The 12,754-nt window shown below is 45.4% G+C and overlaps 2 protein-coding genes across 2 annotated transcripts; both read left to right on the top strand.

Moving 5' to 3' along the window:
* Window positions 1-2,771: 2,771 nt before the first annotated feature.
* On the top strand, window positions 2,772-3,200 carry LOC123257746. Its single transcript, XM_044717683.1, has one exon. It carries the CDS (start codon window positions 2,772-2,774, stop codon window positions 3,198-3,200), a length of 429 nt encoding a protein of 142 aa, XP_044573618.1.
* A 5,844-nt stretch (window positions 3,201-9,044) lies between these two features.
* On the top strand, window positions 9,045-10,917 carry LOC116656386. The gene is made up of 2 exons (XM_032455878.2): window positions 9,045-9,227; window positions 9,280-10,917. Exon 2 carries the CDS (start codon window positions 10,124-10,126, stop codon window positions 10,514-10,516), a length of 393 nt encoding a protein of 130 aa, XP_032311769.1. The 5' UTR covers window positions 9,045-9,227; window positions 9,280-10,123; the 3' UTR covers window positions 10,517-10,917.
* The last annotated feature ends 1,837 nt before the right edge of the window (window positions 10,918-12,754 follow it).

Here is a 12,754-nt window from a genome sequence, read left to right on the forward strand (position 1 = left end):
TAGCCTGGTGGGGACTAGATCGGTAAAAAGACATGAGTTTACATTTCGATCCATTTGCTATACACCAATTTTGAAGTTTATCCAAATCGGATTGAAGTCTAGACTGGGCACTATTGAATTTATACTTGTTACGAGGCGTAGGATGCAGCTACGAAGTAACGGCCCAATTTGAATTTGTGGATTAAGTCGGTGTTGTATAATTTAAGTTTAATGCAGTCATGCCCAACACTAAATAGGAAAATAGTGTAAGAAAAGTTGCAAATGCCATTAGTAAATGTAAAGAGCGGCAAACCACAAGTGTAAGCAAGAAAAGCTTCTATTTTATAATTTTCTTAACATTTAAATAAAGATTTCATCGCTTCGTTCAGAAAAGTCGGCTTGATTTACGTGGAAGGCTCTAGGGATCTGGGAGTGTCCCAACAATCTGAAATACTTTGCCATCCGAAAAACCTCGCTGCAAGAGTGTACGGCTTCTGGAAAGCATTCCTTTACCAAGGGTGTGAAGGGAGTGAGGACGTAGTATACAGGACTATCTGAATCAAGATCTGTTGACGCATTACCAGCCAGTGAAGAGTGGCGTCAAATTTCTGAAATGGATGTGAAATTAGAAACGAGTCTGGCGATCTAAATATTGGAGTTGAAGACGGTTCATGGAGAAGCTCTGGGTGTAGTCTCACTGGACCATTCGCAGGATTCGACAATGGAACTTTGTCAAGATAAACAGTGATAAACTCAGGTCAGTTCGTGTCGCTTGAAGGTACAAGCACGCCAATAAGCGCGAACTCAACAAATCACGTTGTATCTCCACCACATGGTGAAATAGCTACACAGATGTTCGAGCATCACACGAACACGGGTATCGCTCGAAGTGTTCATTGGGTAACAGCTCCTAATATGCAGGAAAGAACGGGGCGAAGTCCAATCCCGACCACGGTTACCTATGTTCACGGTCAAAGTATTAATGCAGTGCAAGCAGCACCAGCACCAACAATGAGCGCAGCCGGATTTATAGCAAGCAATGCAACACAAACATGATGTTGCACACACTGCACCACCCAAGGGCTCGGCTGTATGCATGTCGTATAGTGCTACGCAGATGACTCCACCTCAGAATGCCGCTATATGGATGGGAAACGATGCAGCCAAATTTGGATTCCAAGGCAACTCAGCACGATTTGTGCTGTCAGATGCTAGAATAGGTCTTACACCGAATGTCAATCCCAACACGGCGGGTTCAAACCCTAACAGTGCAGCATTTAATACTGGTGGAATAGGCGGTCACACGCCGCTGTTTGCGAATTCAGTTCGTACATTCAGGGTCATGTACTACAATGTTGACACCAGCCCAAGTAGCGGCGCGACAAGTCATATCGCGAGAATTACCTATATTTACTGGTAAGCCGGAAGAGTGGCTGCTTTTTATACCCTTGCAGAGGGTATTATAATTTTGGTCAAAAGTGTGCAACGCAGTGAAGGAGACATCTCCGACCCTATAAAGTATATATATTCTTGATCAGGATCACCTCCTGAGTCGATATGAGCATGTCCGTCTGTCCGTCTGTCTGTCGGTTTCTACGCAAACTAGTCTCTCAGTTTTAGAGCTATCGAGTTGAAACTTTGCAAACATTCTTCTTTTCCTTGCAGGTAGTACATAAGTCGGAACGTCCGGGATCGGTCGACTATATCCTATAGCTGCCATATAGCTTCGTTGTTTTTTAAGATAGGTTGGGACTTTCCACACATGTTATATTTGACCAACATATCTTATGTACAAAATTTCATAAGGATCGGCCGACTATATCCTATAGCTGTCATAGAACAATCGAAATTGGCATAACTTTGGTGTTTTTTAAGTTAGAAAGATGGGGCTTGGTACAGATTCTATTTTGGACAAAACTGATTTGCCAAATTTCATAAGGATCGGCCGACTATATACGATCTGCTATATATCTAATAATATAAGATGCGTGGCGCCACCTAGGGGACTGCGACTGAACTGCAAGGGTATATCAACTTCGGCTCCGCCCGAAGTTAGCTTTCCTTTCTTGTTATCTTTTGATTTTCTTCATTGTTAAATCCACATCCTTACAATCGACGGAAAGATGTGGATTTAACAATGAAGAAAATCTTATCAGACTTCAAAAGTGCCTTGAAGGAGCTGCTCTTGAAGCGGTACGAGGAAAACTCATGGTACTCTAAGAATGTTGTATGGACGTTCAGAAATCGTACATGCTAGTTTACAACATAAGCTGAAAGATGAGCCAGCACTCAAACCGAACAACCTGGAGTCTGTAATACGACTAGCACTCGCTGCCGATGAAATGATTCAACTGGCTAACAAAGTCAAGATGATCCACGCGAAAGGCGGATTCGAAATGAGAAATTGGTTATCAAATTCCGAGAGCGTCCTTCAATCTCTCAACAGTTCCCCAGCAGCGTCCCCGAAATATCTGGGTACAGAACAAGAACTTCAGGAGAAAGTTCTGGGCATGTGGTGGCTTCCCGAGTCAGATATGCTAACGTTCGTAATTCGACCTGAGTTGCTGCAGAAGTAACCAGCACCCACACGAAGCGTAGGGTACTGAGTATATTAATGTCAATTTTCGACCCCCTCGGACTACTCGGATTCTTTAACATTCGTGCCAAAATAATCCTTCAGAACATTTGGAGATCCTGTGTGAGCCGGGATGACACAATTAAAGACTCGGATGAGAATGACTGGCGGGCTTGGCAATCGTCGTTGTCCAAGCTGAGTAATTTGCGTATCCCACATGTATGGCTCAAAAGTTGCTGGAAATATCCAACTGCCCATATTTGTTGACGCGAGCTTGGATGCCTATGCTGCGGTGGCATACTTGCGGGTTGAACGCGGCGGCGAAATCAGATGCTTCTTTATCGCGTCGAAGAACAGAGTCGCCCCTTTGAAACCCATATCGGTGCCAAGAATGGAATTGATGGCAGCCATTTGGGGTCTGCGATTTTCAAAGTTTCTGGAGGCAGAACTATCAATCAGGATTGAAAGGCGCATCTTTTGGACAGACGCTCAAGGTGTTCTATTTTGGATAAAGTCGGACGTTCGTAAGTTTCCTCAGTTCGTGGCCCTACGAGTCGGAGAAATCCTGGAAGGATCAGAGATTGTCGATTGGCGCTGGATACCTTCGGAGCTTAATGCGGCGGATGAAGGAACCAAATGGACATAAAATTGTGAAATGACCAGCTCGATGAGGTGGTTTACTGGTCCCGAATTCTTACGAGTCAAGATGGCTGTCACAATTCGGAACCGCTAAGAGCTCCGATGATACACTGCTATATCACGCCGATATGGTGCGGACGGACCCGTCACCTATTGCGTCTATTATGCCAAATCCGCTATGCTTCAGTAGGCTGGAACCTACTGGCGAGTGCCAAAGGCGAGTGCTGGATTTCATAAGATATATTCAAGTTCGACAGCCTGGACCTGAATTGAAAAGAATACTCGAATTAAAACGAAATGTTGAGATGGACACGGTCTTCATTCGAGTTTGTTAAGAGGAAACGTTTATAGATGAAATTCGCTGCTTAAAGAAAAACGGTCGTGTTTCAAACCCAAAAAGCAGTCGATTTCTTCGGACCAATAGAAGAGGGGTACCTATTAAAATGCTATCAGATAATGGAACGAATTTTCGCGGCGCTAGTAGAGTATTGGCAAAGGAGATCGAGCGCATATCGACTTTGGATACGGAAAGTAAGTATCCGCAAATGACCTTTGCATTTATTCCACCTGGTTCACCCCATATGGGAGGCAATTGGGAACGCATGGTGCATTCAAAAGTCAATCTTGTCGGAGATTCTGTCGAACGTCGTTCTGAGAGAGGAAGTACTACGCAGGCATTTGCGGATGTTGAAAACACGTTGAACTCAAGACCGTTGACATATATTCCCTTGGAATCTGAAAACTCCTCTGGAAAATATGGATTCGAGAATATCTACCCACATTAACAAGAAGGACGAAATCATTTCATCCGAACCCAACTTCGCTTGCAGAAGGTGATCTAGTTCTCGTCGTGGATGAAACGAGCAAGCGGAACACTTGGCCAAAAGGAGTTGTTATGGATGTTAATATGGAGTGCTGTAGTGGACTTTCAGAAGAATTACGAGGTGGGGAATGTTACGAGGCGTACGATGCAGCTACGAAGTAACGGCCCAATTTAAATTTGTCCATTAAGTCGGTGTTGTATAATTTAAGTTTAATGCAGTCATGCCCAACACTAAATAGGAAAATAGTGTAAGAAAAGTTGCAAAAGCCATTGATAAATGTAAAGAGCGGAAAACCACAAGTGTAAGCAAGAAAAGCTTCTATTTTATAATTTTCTCAACATTTAAATAAAGATTTCATCGCTTCATTCAGAAAAGTCAGCTTGATTTACGCTCTAGGGACCTGGGAGTGTCCCAACAATACTGAAGGCATAGCTTAACGTCATCAGCGTACATAAGTACAAGTGAATTAGTTAAGGCAAGGGGCAAGTCGTTAATAAAAAGTTTAAAAAGTAGGGGTCCAAGATGGCTTCCTTGGGGCACCCCAGATGTTGCGCGGACTAAACGCGAGGTAACATCTTTAAAGAAAACACGTTGGGTTCTCCCTGATAAGTAGCTCGAAATCCAGATAAGAAGATCAGTTGGGAATCCCAAAAGACTGAGTTTACTTATAAGAAGCGAATGGTTAACAGAGTCAAATGCTTTACTGAAGTCAGTGTAAATGAAGTCTGTTTGTAAGCCATTCCGGAAGCCATCCGTGATAAAAGATGTTAGCTCCAATAAGTTGGTAGTGGTGGAGCGGCGCTTCATGAAACCATGCTGGCACGAAGTTATTATAGAACTACATAGGTGTTGCAAACGTGGAGTGATAAGTTTTTCAAAAAGCTTAAGAATTGCTGACAATTTAGAGATGCCTCCATAATTTGCAGCGTCGGATTTGTTCCCGTTTTTATGCAGCGGAATAATAAAAGATTCTCTCCACAATAGGGGAAAGATCGAAGTTTCCAGAGAGAGATTAAAGAGTTTAACAAGCGGTTTGCACAGAGCTTCTGCGCAGTTCTTCAAAAGCCTGGTACTCCATCAGGGCCTGGCGAATACACGAGCTTGACCTTAAGATCCGATAACACATCACTTTGATCGAAAGATGAGCAAAATATAAGGTTGGCTGAATGGATATTAGAGATGTAAGGCTGAGCTGAACTGCTGCTATTGCCTAATCAGTGTTCGCATAAGAGTTCTCAAACGTAAGCAGTTGGGGAAAAGATACTTTTTTACGGTTAGTGTTTACAAAGTTATAAAACTTCTACGGATCCTAAGTAAATTGAATCCGGCAGCGGCGAATATAACTCGTATAACATTCTGCGTTATGCACGGTGAAATTGGACCGAGCTACTAAGTATCTTGAATACCTAACTGTACAGCCAAATACTCTATGTTTTTTTAAAAGTCTATTCATACTGTACCTTAAATTTATAAGGTCCTTTCGGATTCGTTGAAGTAATTCCATCAGGATCAGTAACGAAACATAAGTCCAACAGCCGACCTAAAGAATTTCTAACGTGGTTAATTTGCCCGAGTGACTGTTAAGCTGTAAAGACGGTGAGTTTTCAACATTTGACCACATGAGTTCTGGGATATTTAAGTCACTCAGAGCTATCAGCTGGTCACCATCAGACAGACGATCGAAAACCAAACGAATAGCGGACAGATGTTGCCAGTATGTTGGCGGTTCGGACGAAGGTGGTATGTAAGAACAGGTAACGTACAAAGATTGATCGGACAAAGTGATTTTGATGCAAAGAAATTCAATGTCACCAAACTCTTGTGATTTTACCTCTTCAGAAGCGAATTTGGAGTCTACAGAGATTAACACTCCTCCTCCTCTTCGCAGAGTTCTATCACATCTAAAAGTAGTGTATCTACTAGGAGAAACTTCGGAGCTTAAGATCTCCGGCTTTAACCAAGTTTCTGCAAATACATTAATGTGAGATGCAAAGAAAGATCTGATAGTTCTGACAGTTTGGGATCTGACAGTTTGGGAAGTTTACTACGTAACCCTCTAGTATTCTGATAGATAAGTGTTAGTGAAGACATTAGTTTTTTGAAACTGAGGAAGATGAGGTGGAAGGTCGTAACATGTGGGAGTTATACACCCACAGGTTTGGTTATTTTTTTTCACCGTACTTGGCTGATGTTCTTGGACGAAAATGTTCTCTGGCCAAAAGCTGGTGGAACAAATCGTTTTGAACATCTGCAAAGGCACGCGTATTTTGAAAGATGACGTGTGTCTGAATGTATGAATATTTGAATTTTGTAATATCCACCACCTTTATGTCTACTTTTGTTTTGGCTTTGATGTAAGCCGAGATATCAATCTCAGAAGTACCAGGGACAAGCCGAGAAACAAAAATGTGTTTCGATGGTGGGATCACCTGCAAGGGTTTTGGTGCCGCCATAACTAATATCAGCGGCATCAGTACGTGCCGGGGGTCCGGACGGTTGATTACCCTGTTTGGTGACTGTTACAGGGGTTTGAATTATTGGGTCTGGGATCACTTGAAGCGATGCCCTAGAGGACATATCGCACAATTGCTCATTAATTCCGAGATATTCGGAAGCCGAATTTTTCTCAGGTCCGGCCCTTGGGGTGGCCAGAGATATAAGCCGCTGCATAGTTGTCGGCTGGGCAGGCTGAAGATTATTCGCCACAAGCACATCACTTAAAGGGGATTTCTTACGCTTTGGAGACTCATTTAGTAGTTGAAGACTACTAAACGGTGTATCGAGCTTACAGAGATGGTCATTGATTTTACGAAAACTACTGATCAACTCATTGAATCCACTTTCGATCTCATTTCGTCACACTTAGCGTGTAATGACTCGTTAAGTGAAATGTTGTGCTTTCTGTAGAGCTCGGTAGTCAGTTTCTAACGTACAGCTTCAAAGACCCGAGCGGGTCGAATAGTTTCATTAATAAAATTCTGAGCGAACTCTAGCCTCCTTTTTAAATGGACTTGGATGACATGAGTAGAGTCGTTTTAGCGCGGAAGCGCAGTCACAATGTCAGGAACTGAAATAGGAAAGTAGGTAGGTAGTAGGTAAGTAGCAGGTGAGTCTATTTAAGCACTTGGGGATTTCTGGAATGTCGAAATCATTCGAAAGGGAGAGTGATGGGAGTTTGCTTAAAGAGATGGCACGACGCCAGGTGTTGCAAAAATTAAATATGCCGGATGGACTGGGAAACTATTTCAACAAATAGAAAGCGTTGCAAACGTTTAGGAGGAGAAATGTTAAATATATTATTATACCCTTGCAGAGGGTATTATAATTTTGGTCAAAAGTGTGCAACGCAGTGAACGAGACATCTCCGAACCTATAAAGTATATATATTCTTGATCAGGATCACCTCCTAGTTGGCTGATCCATATGAAATTTGGCAAATCTGATTATTTTGCCCAAAATGGACCCTGTACCAAGTCCCATCTTTCTAACTTAAAAAACAGCAAAGTTATGCCAATTCCGATCGTTCAGTTATATGGCAGCTGTATGATATATTCGGCCGATCCTTATGAAATTTGGCAAATCAAATTATTTTGTCTAAAATAGAATCCGTTCCAAGTCCCATCTTTCTAACTTAAAAAAAATCAAAGTTATGCCAATTCCGATCGATCTATGACAGCTATAGCATATAGTCAGCCGATCCTTATGAAATTTTGTAGACAAGATATTTTGGCCAAATATAACATATGTGGAAAGTCTCAACCCTCCAACTTAAGAAACACCAATGTTATGGCATTTCCGATCAATCAGTTATATGACAGCTATAGGATATAGTCGACCGATCCCGACCGTTCCGACTTATATAGTACCTGCAAGGAAAAAAAGGATGTGTGCAAAGTTTCAACTCGATAGCTCCAAAACTGAGAGACTAGTCAGATAGACAGACAGACGGTCATGCTCATATCGACTCAGAAGGTGATCCTGATCAGGAATATATATACTTTATAGGTTCGGAGATGTCTCCTTCACTGCGTTGCACACTTTTGACCAAAATTATAATACCCTCTGCAAGGGTATAAAAATAAATAATAAGTGGAAAGCGAAATCCGAAAAAAAATGTTAAATAAAAAATTCAAAAAAAAGTGTCATTATTATTTTTGTTTTTATATGATCCTATAAAGTATGTATATTCTTGATCAGGATCACCTCATGAGTCGATATGAGCATGTCCGTCTGTCCGTCTGTCTGTTTCTACGCATACTAGTCTCTCAGTTTTAAAGCTATCGAGTTGAAACTTTGCACACACCCTTCTTTCCTTTGCAGGCAGTATATAAGTGGGAACGGCCGGGATCGGTCGACTATATCCTATAGCTGCCATATAACTGATTGATCGGAAATGCCATAACTTGGCTGTTTTTCAAGTTAGAAGGATGGGAGTTTCAGTGGATATCTCTTTGGGCAAAATAATTCGATGTGCCAAATTTCATAAGGATCGGCCGACTATATACGATCCGCTATATATCTAATAATATAAGATGCGTGGCGCCACCTAGCGGACTGCGACTCAACTGCAAGGGTATATCAACTTCGGCTCTGTTAGCGCTAAAAACCGATAGAAAATCATTGTAATTTAGCGATAAATACGGATAGAAAATCGTCACTGTTAGCGCTGAAACCGCTAGAAAATCATCGATAATTTAGGGATAAGAACAGCTAGAAATTTGTCACTGTTAGCCCTAAAAACCGCTAGAAAATCATCGCTAATTTAGCGATAAAACCGGCTAGAAAATCATCACTCGTAGCGATAAAACCGGCTAGAAAATCATCAGTGTTAGCGCTAAAAACCCCATGAAAATCATCGCTAATTTAGCCATAAAAACGGATAGAAAAACATCACTGTTAGCGCTAAAACCGCTGGAAAATCCGAAGTTAGCTTTTCTTTCTTGTTTTTTTTTTAATTCGACATAAAAATTATATTTTTTGAATTCGACAAACGATTGTTAGAGTGACCATATTATTATGGGGGTGAATTGTTATGTCGACGGTCAAACATTGTAATCGATAGGTAGAATCACTATTGGTAGGAAAATCTAGTATTTTTAAGTTATCCGATTCTTGGCCCCTTGAAGTATGGGCCTACTGATCTCGGTAATGTTAATGCCGCCAAAAAGTGCCCTTTCATTGTCATGTGAATTGTAGGAGGGCTCACTGCGGTAAGATTTAGATTAAGATTCTGAACTGTGAGGCTAATTTAAGAAATTCCAGAATAAAACGCGCGCACCCGTTCGCCACGGCCATAGGCCCTTAAAGTATTACCCTTTCCTTTGGACCTACGCGTGTGGGGAGCCGTTTAAGGCAACTCCGCATGAGGCCAGACAACATCGTTTATTCGCAGTCCTAGGGAGACTGCAAGGGCAACTTGCGCTGGAGGACGGCTTGACTACCAGCTAGAGAGTTGCCAGGAGCGCACGGAGCGCAATTTCCCGTATCAGTAGAGGAGTCGCAGGAGTTAGAGGGCGCAGCCGGCGACATTAGAAGGCGCAGCCAGCGCCGAACACTGTGTACGGACGGAGTCGCAGCCAGCTACAGGCAGACGCAGCCAACGACAGTTAAGGAGACCGCAGCCAGCGGTCAGGAGGCGCAAGGAGCGCCAAGCATAAGCGGCCGCAACCAGCGGCCAGAAGGCACAGGTCCACCATTTTGGAGCGCGAGGGCAGCGCCATATTTGGACATGAGATGCAGCATTCCCCCAAGAGGAGTTCCCGGCTGAACGGAGGTGAAGCCACCCCTACAACAACGCGAGCGGATCAGCAGCCAGCGAGTAGTGGAGCAGAAAACCGGCCGCTGGTGAACATAACCACGGCGGCGGCCACTTCTCGCCCAGCCACTACGGTGACTACAGTAGCGTCCCAACCTAGGAGTACAGCTGTCACAACTGCGCGTTCAGAGCCGGAGGTGGGCCATCTTCAATTGTGCATTTGTGGAGACGACCCAAGCGTACAACTGCACGGACCTGGAGAGCAACCAGAGGTTGTTGAAGGCGCTGAAGGATGAAGCACGCGAGACAGTGAAGTCGCTGCTGATTCACCCTGGGAACGTCAGCGCCGTGATGGAGCAGCTGCGCTTAAGGTTTGGCCGACCGGAGCAGCTTATACGCAGCCAGCTGAACAGCGTGCGAGAGGTGCCGCCGATTTCGGAGCACCACTTGGCGAGGATCGTTCCCTTCGCAACCCGAGTGAGTAACCTCACGGCCTTCTTGCAGTCGGCGAAGGCGGAGCAGCATTTGGGGAGCAGCATACCCCACCCTCATGGAGGAGTTTGTGGCAAAGCTTCCAACGAGCAAGCGAGTGGATTGGGCCAGGCACGCTGCATCGATCATGCCCTTTCCCACTGTAGCGCACTTCAGCGCGTGGCTACAGGAGTACGCAAACCTCGTGTAGCTCGAGAGGAGCTAGCAGTAGCTCATCGGACTGGACCATGGATATTTGGGATTGCCACTTAGGACGAGGCGGTTTGCCAGAGAGGGACCGTATGCGGACTGTTGGGCCGGTAAGTGGACAATCACCGAGGTCCTGCCTTCTAGCCGTGTCAATGGATGATACGATGGAAAAGATTTTTTTTTTTTAATTTTGATTTTATTTATTGGGTCTTCTCTTTATGAGTCTAATAATAAAGTTGCAAATCTTAAAATAATACGTTAACTAACAGTTTAATTTAACTGAATAGAGACTACATGGTCCTAATAATAAGCGCTGGATTGGATGATGATGGTGGATGATGGAAAAGATGGTGGAGGACTACTTCGAGATGGAAAGCTTTGATTTGAAGCTTGCGCCACCGGTTGTAGCCAGCGACGACGCGCGGGCCCAAAGGATCCTCGAAGACGGTGAAAGTGGGGCGTCGCTACCAGACGGGATTGCTCTGGAAGGACGACCGCGCTGTGCTGCCACGGAGCTACGGGATGGCGCACAGACGGCTGATCAACGTCGAGAAGAAGTTGAAGCGCAACGGGCAGTTGGCACTGGAATGCGATCGGATCATCAAGGATTACGTGTCCAAAGGATATGTAAGGAAGTTGCAGCCGGATGAGGTCGCGGTGAAGAGCGACAAGCTATGGTACTTGCCCCATTTTGGTGTCGAGAACCCGAACAAGCCCGGTAAGGTCCGGCTTGTGTTTGATGCTGCAGCCAAGGTTGGAGGAACCTCGTTAAATTCGGCGCTGGACAAGGGGCCTCAGCACTACAAGCCCTTGTCAGCCGTACTCTTCCACTTCAGGGAAGGAGCAGTCGGAGTCTGCGGTGACATCAAGGAGATGTTCCACCAGGTGCTGATCCGACCCGAGGATCGATGTTCCCAACGATTCCTTTGGAGAGATGGTAACGACGATCGAGACCCGGATGTGTACGAGATGAACGTAATGACGTTTGGAGCAGCCTGCTCGCCGAGCACTGCGCATTACGTGAAGACGGTGAATGCCCTGAAGTTTCGGGATTCAGATCCGAGGGCGGTCAAGGCCATCATCGACCACCATTACGTCGATGACTACGTGGACAGTTTCGCTACGGAGAGTGAAGCTATTGCGGTATCTACCCGAGTGAAGGAGATACATGCGGAGGCTGGATTCGAATTATGCCAGTTTTCATCCAGCTCACCCATCGTGGAAGCGGCGTTGGGACCACCTGGACAGGTCAAGAACGTCGGATGAGGTGAGGCTGAGCAGAAGATCCTTAGAATGCGTTGGCAGGTAGCAACGGATGACTTTAGATTCAACGTGGAGTATCATCGAGTGCCAAAAAGCGTTCTAAGTGGAGATCGAGTCCCTACAAAGAGGGAGTATTTGAGCCTGCTGATGTCGACGTTCGACCCATTGGGGTTCCTTTGCTGCCTATTGATTACAGCAAAGCTGTTGCTGCGGGAGATCTGGAGGCAGAAGATCCAGTGGGACGAACCACTGCCGGAGGAGATAGGCAGAGCCTTTGCTGCCTGGCGCAGAGAGATGGACGCCATGGGACAGTTCCGATGTCCTCGCCACTATTTTGGGCGTGGAGCAGTTCGAACCATCGAGTTGCATGTGTTCGTGGATGCAAGTCAATCTGCATTAGCGGCGGTGGCCTATTCGAGGGCCACGTACGAGGATGGCAACGTGCTGGTTAGCTTCGTGTGCGCAAAGACGAAGTGTGCGCCAATGAGAACGATGTCTATCCCACGGCTGGAGCTGCAGGCAGCGGTCCTTGGAACCAAAATCAACGAGGAGCACAGTGTGGACATCAGTGAGACGGTGTTATGGACGGACTCATGAACGGTGCTGAAATGGATCGGCAGCACCCACTGCCGATATAAGCAGTTTGTTGGCAACCGAATGGCGGAGATTTTGGAGTCCCCAAAGGTTTCCCAGTGGAGATGGGTGCCTACTGACAACGCAGCGGATGATGCGACGCTGTCGCAGAGCAAAGCGGACCTTAGCCCGGAATCCCGGTGGCTAAGCGGTCCCGCAGCCAGCAAGCGGCTGGTCATCTCCTGAGGAGATGCCCAGTGAGTTCGCATTGATGGCACCAAATGAATTTGTTATCCCGTTCCAGAGATTCTCAAGCTTCAGTCGCCTGGTGAGGACCACAGCCTGGGTCCTGAGGTTTGCGCGGCGGTGCGACCTCGAGGAATATGGACTCACTGGAACGGAGTATGAGGCCGCGGAGAATCTGTTAGTCAGGCAGGCCAAACTGGAATCGTTTCCCGACGAGAT

The sequence above is a fragment of the Drosophila ananassae genome (genome assembly GCF_017639315.1).
Source record: "Drosophila ananassae strain 14024-0371.13 chromosome 4 unlocalized genomic scaffold, ASM1763931v2 tig00000054, whole genome shotgun sequence".
Taxonomy (NCBI): domain Eukaryota; kingdom Metazoa; phylum Arthropoda; class Insecta; order Diptera; family Drosophilidae; genus Drosophila; species Drosophila ananassae.